Source organism: Lepisosteus oculatus, chromosome 28 (genome assembly GCF_040954835.1).
Source record: "Lepisosteus oculatus isolate fLepOcu1 chromosome 28, fLepOcu1.hap2, whole genome shotgun sequence".
In the NCBI taxonomy this organism is placed as follows: Eukaryota; Metazoa; Chordata; class Actinopteri; order Semionotiformes; family Lepisosteidae; genus Lepisosteus; species Lepisosteus oculatus.
Window position 1 is genome coordinate 1,094,025 of NC_090723.1, and position 16,405 is coordinate 1,110,429.

The window sequence follows — 16,405 nt, forward strand, 5'->3', positions numbered from 1 at the left end:
CTGATGGATGATTTTCATCTATATTCAAGGACAACCTACGTCTTCTAGGTAGTGCTGAAAAGGTCTAGCACTTTTTGAACCAATGCAAAGTGCTCTATCATGCATCCATCATCCACAAACAAAACACGTCCTTGGAGGCAATTTGTTTTTAGAGCAAGAAAGACTGAAGAGCTTCCCTTCCACTATGTTAAGTGCAGAGGACCCAAGTACAGGTCTTAAGACTAAACAAGAATGAATGTCTTGTCTGCAAAGCTGTAACTGAAACTATCAGTATCCTCTATAATATTTTCTCAACTGAGTATTTGTTGCACTTTGTTCTCCACATTACGAATACAATAATTAGGTAACATCTCATCTACCTGGCTAGGTCTTTCTCCTTTAGAGAATGTGTGATGCAACAGGGAGCATGTGTTACTGTGAAAGCTACTACCTCAATAGGACAGGTTTTGTGTGAAAGCATTCAAACATCTCCAGATCTTTCAGGCTTAACTCTAGAGGATAATGACTTCATTCCCAGGGCATGTGTAGTACACTGTTCAGAGTTAGATTTGTGCAGCCTTGTCCTTATGTGCTTGAAAATATAAGTGCTTTAAAGATCTATTATCTGTTAAATAGAATATTGGTATTGCCTTATGTTCAAGTGTCTTGATTCTACCTTAAATCCAACATTTGTCCATGCAATGTTCCCCTACAACTCAAAATTATTTTATACAACTTGCCACTGGTTTTCATTTTGGAGAAATTGCCCATACTCTTATACATACCCACTGGACAGTATGACTACCTGGAAATGAGGAACTCTTATGGGGTATACTGCAAGTATCTTGCAGAATTGCATTATTGTTTAAAGTGAAATGTTTAATGCTGTGCTTGTAACTTCCCATGTGTACAACAAAGACAGACAGTAACCACATTTTGCTGATATCATCAACATTTTAACCTGGCAAAGTTAATCTTATATCCCAGCTTGTGAAGGAGAACCCATAAAAGTCATACGTGTCTGTTAATTTAAATCCCCACACACCTGGGGAGGTGTAAATGTCCTTGCTCCGCAGGGACGATTGCCACACAGGGTTCGCCCCAGCTCCGGGAGAGCAGGTACTTGGAGCAGTTTTAGGGATGCCACAATGCTTGAAGTGAAGCATTAGAATTAACACTTTCTCAAAAAGAGGAGAGAAATAAAACGGGTAACAACATTCCAGGATGATGAGAGGAATCCTCCTATCCATCGTGTTTGGTCAGTGCCTGCGATTTGCACAAGGTAGGCCTCGACACATTGAGCTGATGTTCCACATGGGATGTGTTCCTTAGTGGTATTTTTAGCACTTTTTATTTTCAAACTAATTGGGGTTGCGTGTTAGATTTGTACTAGAAATAGACATCTGTACTCTTGTATATTATAATGTATTTTAAATTACTTACGATTCACATTTGGTGATCCTATGTAAAGTACTGAAACACTATGAAAAATGAGAATTAAATGCTATTGTGTAATTAGATGTGCGGAGTCAGGAGGATACAGGCTTGAAAAGTTTTAATCAAGACCGAGTACAGTTCTGGGGGGAGGAGATGGTATTTTACAAACTTTATTTTTTGCAGCCTTAATAGCCTCTCGGCAAGAAATGCTCCAGAAAAAAGAAAATAACATTGGCATTTGGCTACAATCGAAAGGATTGTTAACTTTGTTTATTAAAAACTTTACATTTTCATTGCATTCTTGCTTTTTACATAAGTGCTACGTCTCTGTGTGAATCAATCCAATATCAACACCTTTTTTAATTTAATAGAGCTTAAAGGAATGGTGTTTTATTATGGGTTTTAGAACTTGGTTGTTCAATTCATTCAGGACACTTAAAGAGTCTGGTTTGTTTTCAGTGAAGCTTATACACAATTTTTTTATGCATTAGATCATTTCATTTTTCTGCTCCATTCAGAGTTTTATACACCTAACAACACCATATAAGCTTCCAATGTAGTTTAGTACCATCTTAATGAAGGTTAGTATTAAGCAGGGTGGGTTAGTTATTTAGAAGACACACCTGTAATGTTATTAAACAGTGGAGGAAACATACAGTGCTGCATCTACATCCACAGCCAGTGAGGCTGAGAATCGGAGTACAGTATACCTGTTGATAATGAGATCGTAAAAATGAGATGTGGGAGCTTTCAGAGCGGCGCAATTGGTGAAGGTGTTAACTGCGTGGAGACTGACCTCGGGGACTGTGGGTTTGAGCCTGGGTCATGGCACCAGCTCTCCACCACAAGGCTCGCCAGGGATGTCTTGGGGACACGGTGTTCCCTGCTGCCTGCTGGCACTTGTAGGCATGTGACACCGTTGGCGGGGGGTGCCTTTCTCCTCTAGTTGGCTCTGAGCATAGTTGTGCTGTCTTGATGTGTTAAAAGGGGAGGCTCAAGGGTGGGCTGGATGGTGTGGTAATGCTGCTCTGCATGTGTCCCTTTCAGCTGCCCATTCCTGTGCTTCAGACCAGTTCACCTGTGTGCAGGGCAAAGAATGCATCTCCATACTGTTCGTGTGTGACGGCGAGGAGGACTGTCCAGACGGCTCGGATGAGCAGAGAACTTGCAGTGCGTATCGGTCCGAGTCCCAGCTTTCGAAGCTGGTCAGTATGGACGCACAAAGCAGGAGTACTCAACCTCTCGCGAAACTAATGTTTCAGCTGAAGTGCTACCGTTATCAGCATTAAAATTGCTTGTCATATGCTGATCACTCTCACAATGCCATAAGGGTGGTTGGCAGACTATGTTGACTTTTGTTGATTGGTTGAGTCAATGCAAATCCTAATTATTTTATCTGCTAACCCGAAGGAAGACAATCCAGGTTTGTTCTTGGCTGCCACTTGACTCTACAGAGCTATATCTGTGAAGTTATAAAGAACAAAACGGGGGTTTTGCACGTCCACAAGTCAGGCAGGACTTCAGCTGAATTTCTCATTCAAAAGCCAGCGTCTTCTGAACGATCCACTCTTGATCACAGAAGGAGGTTAGGATTTTAACACTAGTGCCAGAGTGTCACCTACCGGTCTACCAGCAGATATTTGCAACATGTCCTCCTTTCGTGTAATCATATTAAAGACTCCTCCACAGCTGATTTAATGCTGATTTAATTCCTGAAATATTTTCAGTTTTGCAAGCTTTTACAGATAGTGACTCCTTAAGCAGTAGTTTCCCAGTAGCAAAAACTGCTTTGATGCGGAGACTGATAAGCGAAACTGCATACTGGCAATTGCAAAGCACTGAGTGTCGCCACCTCAGTTATCAGACTTCTTAAGATAAGAGAAACTACAGTGCTTTGTGTGGAGTAGATAAAGTAAATAGCTTCCCTTTTTAGCCCATATCTTACACTTGTTGCATGCTAGATATTATACCTGCTGATGCAGGCAGGATGAATAGTTACTGGCACTAGAGAAAGATGCTGATCAGGCCAAGCTGTAATCATAACACCAGTGCACAGTAATGTAATATTAATTTACCCAAGAGCAGCCCTGTGCCCCCAAGCTCTTAAAGGGAAACTACACTTACACGTTTCCAGAATGGTTTATTAAATCTTGGTAGCAAAATAAATCAAGTGATGGTATCACAAAATTTTACAACATTTTGAATTAAGCATAAAATTATGAATTTTGAAGCTACCCTTCCCACTCCCTAGTCACTGTAATGGGTAATGTAATTAGATGTATAGGTTGGTTCCAAGATGATCTGCTCCCTAAAAAAAACTGTCTCAAAGTCTAGAGCAATATTTCTATTGGATTAAAAAAAGACGTATTCACAAGCCTGCTTGTTCACAATGTAGTAAGGCTGCTTCACCTAACTGGCTGAGAATCATAGAACAGTCCATCTATTTTGTGATATAAAAACCTCCAAATGCACACAATTCCTGTTGAGTAAGATTCTCCATCCACAGATGGCCAGGAGTGTGCTCCCAGCCAGTTCACATGCCAGGAGGGCCAGTGTATCCCGGGAAACTTCCGCTGCGACAGAGTCCAGGACTGTGTGGATGGTTCGGATGAACACAACTGCAGTAAGTGATGCTGTTGTGGTACTGATGGGACTGTCTTTTCAGCTTGAGTTATTGGCTTGTTATTTCTGCTGGGGATTAAGGCTTTAAAGCAATTTTTTAGTTGGGGAAAAAAAAAGAATCTGGGTACATGGACATTACATTTCACTCACATGGAATAATTGCTACCATGCTTCTGGAATGAGGTTTTCACTAATTTAAGAGCTGTCAACACTCTATTGAGAAATAATGAATGCGGTATATATGTATATGTATATGTTTATAGAGTTGCAGGTCTAGGTCTTTTACCCTTGTCCATTAAATTAATCACTTTTAAAACAGGTTTTCACTATGTTTCATAATTTTTATTTGCAGTGCGACTCTTTAATCCTTACCAACAATGAAGGAGGTTGTAAGAAATTAAAAGCATTCTATTAAATCAGCTGACTCATGTAGTTAGTCTCTCAATGAGGGCAATAGGTATTCTGATGCTCAGGGCTGACTGCGTCATTACCAGAGCCCTTAAACAGAAACTCAGGTGGTGGAACATCTCTAGTATGTTGAATCACGAGTCTTGTCTTGTCATTGAGCAAGCTTTACAACAGTTATTCCTTCATTTAAAATGTTTTATAATAAAAGAATGTCATTTAAAAAATGTGAGTATCAAAGGGCAGTCTGTAAAGACAGACAATCATTTTAATTACAGCTATTTGATTGTAAATAGTTGAGCTATTTTGCACTGTAGTGCAAAATCTTTTCAGATTCATTGTTTTTATTGCATTCTTAAGTCTACTTTTTATAGATTTTTTCTGTGCTACAGTTCCTACCTAGTGTGGGTGTGCCGTGACACCATATCTTTAAAATATGCAGGTCCAGGCCACAGAACCATCAAACACATAGCTCCAAGGTTCAGAAAAATACCCTTGCCTTTTATTTCGCAGTGCAGAGAAAACCACAAATGCATCACAACCAAACACCGAAACAAAATCCAAAGCTCTTCTTTGAGTTCCTGCCTAAACCTCTTTTCAAAGTCCCTAACTCTCCCAGCCAAGCAGCTAAACGGTTTACTGGCCTCAAACAAGCATTACTGATGTTTCCCATGAGACTCTTCCCTCATTGCCTTGTCTGCCTGGCCCTGCTGTCCAAAACTCTGGGCACTCTTCATCCAGCAGCCCTCCTCCTACTGGCCTCCCCCAGCCTGCCAGCTCTCACCTCAGTCTCGCTGCTCCCTCAGCTCTGCGGAAACTCCCACAGATACCCCAAGTCATGCCCTGTCAGCTCGCTGCAGTGTGACGCAAAGACGTTAGGTGTAAAAGCTAGTCTGGTCGGGTGCTCTATTTATTTGTCTGTCACCAGATCTTGGTTGTCTGGGGTCCAAAATGGTCTTTTGAACTTGACTCATGCTTTCCGGAAAGTTCACTCTCACACTCTGTGCTTTTGTTCCTCCCAGACTACCCGAGCTGCTCTCAGCTGACCTGTGCTAATGGAGCTTGTTACGACCACTCCCAGCACTGCAATGGCATCCAGAACTGCAGAGATGGCTCTGACGAAGCCAACTGCAGTAAGTCGAAAATACTTCAGGAAATGGTTTACTGTTTCTGTCACTTGGTCAGGACATCAACAGCAGTGTTGGTATCAGGCACTTGAACCTGTAACGTTCGTCCATATTACCCAAAATATACATGTCCATTTTGTGTCTGATAGGTTAGGCCAATGCCCTAACTGTAAAACGTGACATCCAAACACATCTGGCAATAACACTACTGTCTATAACACACAGCTGTCTAGATCTCCCCTGTCTACAACATTATTATTGTCTACAACACATTTTTCTACTATTTCACAGCCCAGCACTGCCCAATGCACCAGTATCAGTGCAACAATGGCTTCTGTGTCCCCTTGTCTTTTGTCTGTGACCACTGGGATGACTGCGGTGACGACAGCGATGAGCATGGCTGTGGTGAGTGGTGAGGCCACAGCTCGACCTAGGCAAGGAGATTGCAGGGAAATGTCAGTGGAATTTAGGTCATCTAACATGGGAACTGAGGGATTAGAATTCATGAAAGCCCTGGGAGATTTGCAATGAGAAATTATTACTCTGTCTGTCTTGATCTCAGAGTATGGGAGCTGCAGTGGCAGCGAGTTCACCTGCGCCGGCGGGCGCTGCATTGCCCACACCTGGGTGTGCGACGGGTTCAACGACTGTGGGGACTCCAGCGACGAGAAGGGATGTGGTGAGCACGGGCAGGGGGCGCGAAGCTGCACATGCCTGAGAGAGGGTCCCTCCCTTTCTCCCCCCTTTCTCAGATACTGACCTGCCATGGCTCCAGAAGGCAATGTTGCTGCTCATCTCAGACTGTTTTAACATGAATAAAAATTGTACTCCTCCTGGATGAGGTGCAAAGCAGACGTTGGATAGTAAAAAAGAGGCTTTGTACAGTATGTGCATCTGAAGCAGATGATCAACTGGTTACTATTTGTGTCTTTTAGGGATGTATACTGTATCTGCTTGACACTTTGTTTCTATTTATAACTTGAGAAGAGACAGGAACATAAAATATGCAGTTAAACACTTTTTTGCCATTTTTTTCAGATGACCATTAAAATAAAAAATACAAGTTTATACTTCGGTGATGTTAAGCAGGCAAGCAAGATGTGATGTTGTCTTTTCAATTCATTAAAAATAATGCTTTTTGGATATTTCTATGCATCATTACCAGGCCATACCACAGACATGTGCTAGGAGTCTTATGGTCCTGTCTGTTTCAGATACTGGCTCTCGGGATTGCTATCCTGGGGAGTGGCCCTGCCCCGGATCTCTGTTCTGTGTCCCAGTCAGCAAGGTGTGTGATGGCCATGTTGACTGCCCAGGTGGAACTGATGAGACCAACACCACAGCACACCTGACATGTGGTGAGCCCAGACTCCCTTCCACAGCAAGCAAAGACTTTTATAAAACCATCCATCTGTGCATGTAAAGGAAAGAACATTTAGAATTTTTATTTATTATTAAATGAACAAGTATTGTTACTTTCATATGCACATTGGATATGGTCAGTTTTATTGTGTTTCTAACTTATCTGTTGTGTATTGACAACAAGTAATTTACTTGTCTCTTGTGTGTCTCACCTGGCTCACCTCTGGTTTGCAATGCTTAAAGCATACCTGAACATCATCAAGACGTTCAAGAGGTTCATGCCCTCATGGTGTAGCATCAGTCAATGTGTCTGTCTGGATAATGCAGCCTGGTCTATGTGCTGTATCACTTCAGGTTTGTCTTAAGGCTTAAGGCTGTTAAACAGTGGAGCATTCTCTAGAAAATTAAACTGTCCAGTTACACTCCTCAAATGTCCCCCATCTGTTTTCTGTTGCTCCTTTCCCTCTCTTGCAATCAATACCTCAAAAACCTGCAAAGTGAGGAAGACATGTCCACAAAGGAGAGTTTTGCTTCATGTGTGCTAGACAAAAAGCTGGAAGAAAGGAGCCAGATTAAGAACAAGCGTGTCTTTCAGGGCTGGAGAGTTGCTCCTTGCTGAGCTGTGAGTTTCGCTGCCACCCCTCGCCTCAGGGGGGAGCCTGCTATTGTCCTGATGGCTTTATCGTAGCCAACGACAGCCGGACGTGTGTCGGTAAGCCTCTTGGTCTCAAGCTCTCAGCTGTAATAGGAGGAAAAATCACCCACAACCATCTAAAATTACTGTGCAGGCTGGGTGGAGCAGTGATATTCCTGGTTCAGGTCCGTCACTCTCGCAGGTGTCTGTCTGAAGGAGTGCTGATTCTACTGTCTTGCACGTGAGATGAAGAACAAATCACTTAGTGCTCACTCTTAGTGCAGCCTTAAATTAATCCAATAGAAACGTTTTAAACATTTGTTATAATAATGCTTCCTTAATCTCTTTAGATGGGGGTTTCTGACAAATGACTGATCACTAATAAAACGTCACGAAGCTTTTTCGTGCTTAAGAGCCACAGCATCTTCTGGATTTAATTTTACTTGAACATGTAATGACTTAAGAACTCCTGTTCTATAGGAGGTATTAACTCAAGAATTAAAGACTTGGAAATAAAACCTGATTAATCCAGCGAAGTCAACAATTGGCTCACTTAAAGCATCATTAAATCACGTCTGCCTTTTCTAGTTAAATAAATGATGATGCCAAAATATATTTGAAGCCCTTCCAATCATTGATGAAACGTGGTTGGCAGCTGAACTTTTGGGATTTTGCAATGTTCTGAATGTCTTTTTCCTAGCTTGATATTTGTGGTAACAAAAGAGGCTGTTCAAGCTGTGTTCAGGGTATAAAAAGTAGCTAGAAATTTCTGAGCTTTAGAGTTGAGGGAAGAAGAGAAAAATGGTGTCTCCCTGCTCAGCTGTCCAGAAGGCCTCTCGTAATAAATGTATTTAAAAAATGCACTCAGCTGCGGTGAGACCTCTTGCATCCCTGCAATGCCATCTAGAATCCGCCAGAACCGAGCACCTCTGGGCTCATGAGTAATCAGCCTGCATGCATAGTCTTTTCTGTACAGATCACAGAAGTTCTCTGACCTGAATTCTGAAAACAATTTCAGTTCACAAAGCAGACAAGGGTCGATACCTATGATTGGGTGAAAGCTGGCAGGTCTTACATATAGAAAATAAGAAAATGGGAAAGTTTCTACATGACCATGCAAGCCATTTAGCTTGTTTCATTCCAGACTTTATTGGATCCATGGATCTTTTCCTGCCATTTCTTTAAGACTCCCACAGGCTTTTGTGCAAATTTTCCATCTGTGTCCATAGTTTCATGTTTCACTTATACTCCAGTTATAATGCTGTGCTCCTACTGCACCCACAGACTATGATGACTGTAACATCTGGGGGATGTGTGACCAGTTCTGTGAGGATCGATCTGGCACACATGTCTGTAGCTGTGCCAGTGGGTACTTTCTAGAACAGGGACGTCACTGCAAAGCCAATAACTCAGGTGAGGAACAACAGGCAATGTCTTTATTTCCTTGCCCCAGTCATATTGAAACAAATGGTTAATGGAGCTTTGTGTAATATCGGTTATAACAAGTACTTCATTAGATGTTAATCTGCAAGAAAGGTATTATTAAATTAAAACCTGCATTGCATCTCTTGGTCAGTTAAGTTGTGCACTTTTTAGGGGAGATTTTGGGGTGCAGTAATGTGTGTACTTGATTACACTGTCCTTTGTCTAACTGTGAAAAACTGTTAATAACAATCAGGTTTATGGTAGATCTTTTAATTAGAATCTCTGCTGCATGAAAACACACCTGGGAGAGCAGGTAGGTATCTTTGAAATTGATTTGATAAATGAGCCTGAACACTGCTGCTCTCTGTGCCTGCCTGCAGCTGGCCTCCCCCAACTCATTTTCTCTAACGGCCGAGACGTGATGATTGGGGACGTTCATGGCAGGAACATGCGGGTTCTGGTCCATTCGCAGGGCAAAGGGCGGGCTGTGGGAGTCGATTACAGCTGGGTGAGCCAGCGCCTCTTCTGGACAGATAAAACCAGCAAGAAGGTTTGTATTGATGTATATCTAATGGGTTTAACCTGCTATTCATGCTCCTCTGCTGAGTGATTCCTGCCTTACAGGGAAAGCATCTGGTTTCTGAAAACTAAACCTTCAGACTTCTCTGTGTCTGGCAGCAAAGATGTCCATTTGCTGCAGCTGTCTGTAATTGTTGTAATTGTAATTTTTTGTGGCAAACATTTTTACAGTAAAAGGCTGGAGCTTATTCTTATTCTTGTGCTGTGATCTAGTGAGATTCTAGTGCTCTTTTTACTCCCTTCCAGAAGATGAAGACTGTTTCATTCCTGTTGTCCCCAACTTGGAACTAATCTCGGACAAATCCCATGAAAATGTCATTGGGCCCTGATGCCTCAAAACACTTTCTTTACCTCTCTTTTCTGGGGGAGTTTAAATGTGATGTATACCAGAAATATAAATGCCTGTTCATGTCCAAAACCCAGTGCATACAACAAGACCAAGAACCACGTAAACATTTATCTTTAAAAGAAGTCCGGAACTTAAACATGGAAAGAAAATATACTTTAACAACAGTGACACCTAGGGAAGACTGCTGTTTTTCCAGAACTCTGCTTCTTGCTACATCATGCCTTGATCTAGTCCACTTGTTTCCCCAGGTGTACTCCATAAAATATGATGGGACAGATATGACAGAGGTCCTCTCGATGTCCATAGACAGTCCAGAGAACATCGCTGTGGACTGGATCAACTTCAAACTGTATGTGGTTGAGAGCGCAGTCGACAGGGTTGACCTTTGTGACTACAATGGTGGAAACAGGGTCACCCTGATAGCAGAGAACCTCCAGAACCCTCATGGACTGGCTCTGGATCCCACAGTGGGGTACGTTACCGGTCTCAGTCCTTGACTATGTGTGTGCGCTTCACCAGTGAGGGCTTTGGTTCAGTAGAAACATTACCTCCACTTTTTTTTTAAACTGAATGACGTCTAAAGATTTTTTATTAATATGACCATTTCACAAGCTTGTTATATTTTAATAATTTAGGGCAAAATGTACCAAATTAGAATCTGAATTATTGCCGAACATTAAAAATTCATACTTCATTTAAAGCATAAAGTCAATTTTTAAAAAATACACTCTGACGGAAACAGAATAGGATCCGATTCAATTCAAATATGGTAATCCAGAAATATCTGATCTTTCAGGTGTGCCCATAGGTAGAAATTACAGGTGACATGGGTAGCCAAGCCACAAAGTGTAAGCCAGTCAGACTCATGACTTCAGGCACTGCTGATGTACCTTGAGTAAGGTAGTTGACGTTGGCTACCCCAGTCCACCCAACTGTATGGGTCCAATCTGGCAAAGGGAATCTTGTGCTCTCTAATTCGCTTAATGCTACAGGACCTAGGATGAGGTCTATCCTGATGACCTGCTGTGGCAGTGATATGGACATTACCATCCTTAATGGAGTAAAGATGAGTTTAATGTTATAAGCTCTTATAGAAACATCTCGCTGGGTCTTGCTTGTGCGGTCTGTTGGTCAGCTCTTGTAATCTTTCTATTGAATGAGCACACAACCATCCTCCTCAAACAGATGAACTGGGATTCATATAGCGTCTTTCATTGGTCCATCACAAACATTCTATGATATTTTCTTTGCACCATCAGAAAGACTTTCTTGTCTGCAAGCAATACTTCTTTATTCATGCTGTATGATGATCCCAAATATCAGATTTTGCTGAGGTCAGGGATACCAACTTTTGAAGAGAGAATTTTCTATCCATTTCTTGGCTTTATTTCATGTTTGGAACGGGCATATAAAAGCCATTGCTCACATACTGTACACTGAATATTTTTTAAAGATCCAGTTATCAGAGAAACTTTATAAATTATTAGGTGATCGGTCTTCATTCCACCTGCCCTGGTGAGGATCGTGCCTTCCAAAGTATTAGGTGTCTTATTTTAGTTCTTTTGTTTTTGTTCCATTCTAAAGGCATGTCAAATGTGCAAATGCATGTCTCCAGCTGTGAGCACGTCAACTTTGCTTGTGCAGCTCTGTGCAGTTTTACCCATCAATCCTTCACTTGCAGAATTCAGGAACAGAAGAAAGAGCTGTTCTTTATAAGCTGGAGATCTGATTCAATCACTTTTTGTCAGTTTACCCAGAAGGGTATGAAAGGTTAAAACAGTTTTTGTGAAACCACAGTGTGTTATGATGCTGTATTTTAGTCTGTTTATTTTTCCACTAGTTTTTGTGCTTTATAGACATTTAATAAAACAGGAATAAGCATTTTCAAACTGCTGTATTTCTTGCCTCCTAATCATGTCAGCAAGGGCAAAGTAGATGAATACAGCTGGTGGTACCCCTGCGATGGAGTACTCTCCCATCTGGGGAGAGTCACATGCTCTCAGTCTACTTGCTGTTACCGAAACCAGAAAAAAACTCTGACGTGAAGACTGTTAAGATTAGGAATAGACTACTTATGGCAGGTGGAAGGCAAATCGGTGCTTTTGCGTTCTTCCACAGGTACATGTTCTTCACAGACAAGAGCAATTTTAACAATGAGCCCAAGTTGGAGAGAGCCTTCATGGATGGCAGTAACAGGCTGGATCTAGTGAAGTCAAAGCTGGGATCACCATCAGGAATATCGCTGGACATCCTCACCAAGAGAGTATACTGGACAGACAGCCACTATGACTACATTGAAACAGTTGACTACAATGGCTTAGACAGGTATGATGGGACAAGGGCATCTTTTAAGGTGAAAAGCTCAATGTACATAGAATTAATTTGATGATACATAATGTTTTGATTTTTTTCCTCTTCTCTTAGGAAATCCATTCTGAGTGGGGGTGCAGATGTGCCCCATCCCTATGGAGTGGCACTGTTCGAGAACCACGTCTTCTTCACCGACTGGACCAAGATGGGGGTGATTCAGGCGAACAGGTTTAATGGGAGCAATCCCAAGCTGCTGTATCGCACCACAGACCAGCCCAACCACTTGGTCATCTCTCACTCCGTCCTGCAGCCTTTCGGTAATGAAAATTGAGACACTTAGGTTTGAAATATGCTGATAAAGCCCGAGAACATACAGTATGTGACAGAAACATACAGTGGATGACAGAACATTCCTTCCCTATGGGGCTCACATGAGTGAATGGGCAAGTTTGAGTGAACCTGGCAGTGGTCTGGACACAGATGTGCAGAAGTCTTGCTTCTCAGCCTAGGTCAGACACTACATGTCTGTGACTGTGTGTGTCAATAATTCTTGACAAATCACAAAGTGGGTGAGAAGCATTTTTGCTTGTACCCCATCTGTTCATACACTGGAATGTAATGGACAACAATGACCCTAACCTTCTTTTCCCTTTGACATCCATTCAGTTATTAATCCATGTGGGCGCCACAATGGAGGCTGCCAGCAGATCTGCGTGCTGAGCCACAGGACTGACAATGATGGCCTGGGCTTTCGCTGCAAGTGTAGGATGGGCTATGACCTGCAGCCTGACAGGCGTACCTGTTTCAGTACGTATCCCTTCAGCTGCCCAAAGTGAGAGCGAATATCCAGGGGCTCATATTCTCTTAGCATTGACCATGTGTTTTATACCTGTATGATAGCCAAAATAACAGTCACAAAAACAGTTTCACTCCTCAAATTTTAAAATTCCTTGTAACCAGTCACCTGTGCTATTTTGGTCAACTATTTTGGTCATAGATTGGACATGCCTGATACATCTCTTTAGTTAAAAGTACTTTTTCTCAAGACATTTAAAACAAAAATTTTGCTCCCAAATGTGTTTGGACCAGTCGGTTTTTAACACTTCAACAGGGCTGGAGTTGGGGAAACTGGTCTGTAGAGTTTGCATGTTCCTCCTGTATTTGTCTCCAAGCACTATTGTCTTCCAAAGAAATTCTGGCCATGGAATCTATAATAGGTTTGTGTATTCCCTGCAATAGACTGGTGTTCCAGCCATTGTGGAGAATAACCTTCTCCCTGTATTACACACTTAGGAAGATAATTGAATGTTGAACTGAATTTGAGGGTTTTCAAGTAAAGGGAAAAGGAGAAAAGTACCTCTTCTTGGTGGAAATTATCTCCTTATTTGAAACAGAGGATTACAATTACATACACACTTGCTACTTCAGTTTTATCCATATTTTTACACATTATAAGCAGATACTCATCAGCCTACTACAGGTTAATTTGTTTTGGCATCCCCAGTGCCTGTGGACCTAGCATCTGTAAATAGGGCACAAAGGTCTTCACTGCTCTTTGTCTGACAGAGGTGAAGGAGTTTCTCCTGATGTCCTCTGGTGTTGCTGTCCGGGGGATCCCACTGAATGTGTCCACGCAAGAGGACATTATTCTACCCCTGACTGCCAGTCCTTCCTTCTTCACTGGCGTGGATTATGATGGCAAAGAGGAGACCATCTACTTTGCTGACAGAATGCGGGGAGTTGTGTATCAGGCTGGGGTCAATGGCACAGGTAGGGCTCATGTAGTGACGATCTGCCACAGGTCCAGTGTTGCCAATCATTTGTTTCTCAGTGTCTCAAGTAGAGTCCAATTAGCTCTCAATAAAATAATCTGCAGCTCAGATTTGTTTTCAAATCATACAGTATATAGATTCGACTGCATCCTGAGACAAGTTCTTGATCTGAAAGATCTTTAGGGAAGGATGTGTTGCCTAATCTTTGATGCAGTTTGAGATTAATGAGTTGAATTACAAAATGTGCTGAGCAGCCTGCCAATGACCCATCAATATGGAAAAAATGTAAAATCTGGAATATCTTTTTTTATGTAACTTTCCTTCCAATTGTGTTTGGACCACTTAGTCTTTAAATGTTCACTAATTAAATTACACCAAAAGCTTTTTGCATCAGTGTGAAATATAATCCTGATTTTTCTTGCACTCCACCTATAGCTGTGGTAGTGTTAATATTAATGGCAATATCAATAATAAAACTAAATTGTCATTAGGGAGTTGTGCAACACACACAAATGCTTAACGCTGGTGTATATTCAGGTATGCAGGTTCTGAATGGCCATCGTACAGGTTTTATTGAGTGCCTGGCCTTCGACTGGACCTCCAAGATTCTGTACTGGACATCCACTTCCTTTCGGCTGATTGCCGCCTACAGAGTGACGGACAAGTCGCGTCGAGACATTGTCCAGGATCTTCGAAATCCCCGTGCGATTGTGGCGCATCCAGGGGCAGGGTGAGGATGTTGTTGTTATTTAGAGATCTCAGCAGCTCACAGAAATCCACGAGTATTCAAAGAGAGCCGCTGCCTGCTTCTTCCTGTGCCCAGACTACACTTCTCAGTCTTGGTCCAGGAGACACCTGTTGGGTTGTAATCAGCCAAGTTGTCAGTTACGGCATTTAATCCTTAATAACGCGATTCATTTGAACTATGTAAATGTTTTCAGGTTTAAATCCTATTGGAGATAGCCTTTTAACTCATGAGTTGAAAAAGAACCCGCAAATGTTCCAATCAAGCAGCAGCTTATTAGTTCAACTAAGGCTTTAATTAAGTAATTAAGATCATCTGGAATGGAAACCGACAGCTGTGTGTTCAACCCCAAGTGTTTGCACTGGTTTATGTTTCTAAACGCAGCTCACCATCATTTCGAGGTGTGTAAGGTCAGTTAAGTTTGTTCATTTGCTTAAGAGCATTTGAAATATTTGGCTTTGTTTAGCAAGGTTAAGACAGTAATGCTTTATTTTGTGAGGTATAAATTACAATGACACTCATGAAATTACATATTGATGTTAAGTTATACCATCTTGCTCTCAGACAACTTTTAACAGCTAATTGTATGAGATGGGAACAAAAATGTAATCTCTGATGCTTCTCTGTCTCTTCCTTCAGCTACCTCTTCTGGTCAGACTGGTATCGGCCTGCCACCATCATGAGGGCCTGGGGTGATGGCACGAATGCTCAACCCATTGTCAACACGACTCTGGGCTGGCCTAATGGTCTGGCCATCGACTACATGTACGGGAATTGGTCTGATCCATCTGTCTAGTCTGTCAGATTTGAGGACACCCGAGTTGTGCATGTGAATTAGTTAATCCTAACCCCCTAAACAGGTGTTTAGATCAGTGTTTGTAGAATATACTGTAACTTGAAAGAGCGAAAGGGTTCTGGGTATGGAAATCCTAACTCTATAGAATACTTTAACCAGTATAAGATTAATTTACTTTTGTAGGTTTAAAGCAGATAAAATGTTACACAGAAATTATAAAACGTAGTTCTTGGAATGCCTACAGGAGGTGATATTGGCATTTTATCAGAGATCAAAAAGTACAAACCAAAAGGGCAACTCAGATATGACTCTGAACTCTTTCATCTGGCTGATTTTGCTTCTTGTTATTCCATTTGTCTTCTTGCTTTGTGTGTGGTATATAGTAGACGGATGTATAAATCCAAGTGATGAAATCAGATATAATACCATGATTTTATAGACCCATGTGGTTTGTGCTTTTTGATCTTAAATGTTTACACTGTACTGTGCACTTGCTCGATCTGTGAAGGTTGTAGATGTGACTTCTAGGTCGATGTTTCCTGGAACAGGGTGGACAGGATTTACTGGGTGGATGCTCTGCTCGACCGGATTGAGCACAGTGACCTGAATGGTTTGGACAGACAGACGTTCTCGAACCTGGGACAGATCACCCATCCCTACAGTCTATCTTTACACCTGGGTGAGCAATACTGAGAGAAGGAACATCTTTAATTCTGGTCCACAATTGTCAAACACATGAGTTGAAAAATTGAAGACTTTTTGTCTGAGATATTAGTTCATTTTTATTGTTAACAAGATAAGGATTTTCACTGAAACACATCAAGTATTTCTTTTCTTTAATCCACACATGGCAGTTTGAAGAA

The 16,405-nt window shown here is 41.7% G+C and overlaps 1 protein-coding gene across 1 annotated transcript in view; it reads left to right on the plus strand.

The window, feature by feature from the left end:
• The first annotated feature begins 1,203 nt into the window (after window positions 1-1,203).
• lrp2b (low density lipoprotein receptor-related protein 2b) overlaps window positions 1,204-16,405 on the plus strand; it is a 63,516-nt gene continuing 48,314 nt past the window's right edge. Inside the window, exons 1-18 of the mRNA XM_015361864.2 lie at window positions 1,204-1,261; window positions 2,464-2,586; window positions 3,923-4,039; window positions 5,466-5,576; window positions 5,862-5,975; window positions 6,133-6,249; window positions 6,785-6,928; window positions 7,528-7,644; window positions 8,851-8,979; window positions 9,372-9,541; window positions 10,168-10,391; window positions 12,038-12,244; window positions 12,344-12,546; window positions 12,896-13,036; window positions 13,796-13,999; window positions 14,539-14,731; window positions 15,386-15,511; window positions 16,091-16,221. Of these exons, the coding sequence (XP_015217350.2) occupies window positions 1,204-1,261; window positions 2,464-2,586; window positions 3,923-4,039; window positions 5,466-5,576; window positions 5,862-5,975; window positions 6,133-6,249; window positions 6,785-6,928; window positions 7,528-7,644; window positions 8,851-8,979; window positions 9,372-9,541; window positions 10,168-10,391; window positions 12,038-12,244; window positions 12,344-12,546; window positions 12,896-13,036; window positions 13,796-13,999; window positions 14,539-14,731; window positions 15,386-15,511; window positions 16,091-16,221 (2,629 nt within the window). The remainder of the gene's footprint in view (window positions 1,262-2,463; window positions 2,587-3,922; window positions 4,040-5,465; window positions 5,577-5,861; window positions 5,976-6,132; window positions 6,250-6,784; window positions 6,929-7,527; window positions 7,645-8,850; window positions 8,980-9,371; window positions 9,542-10,167; window positions 10,392-12,037; window positions 12,245-12,343; window positions 12,547-12,895; window positions 13,037-13,795; window positions 14,000-14,538; window positions 14,732-15,385; window positions 15,512-16,090; window positions 16,222-16,405) is intronic.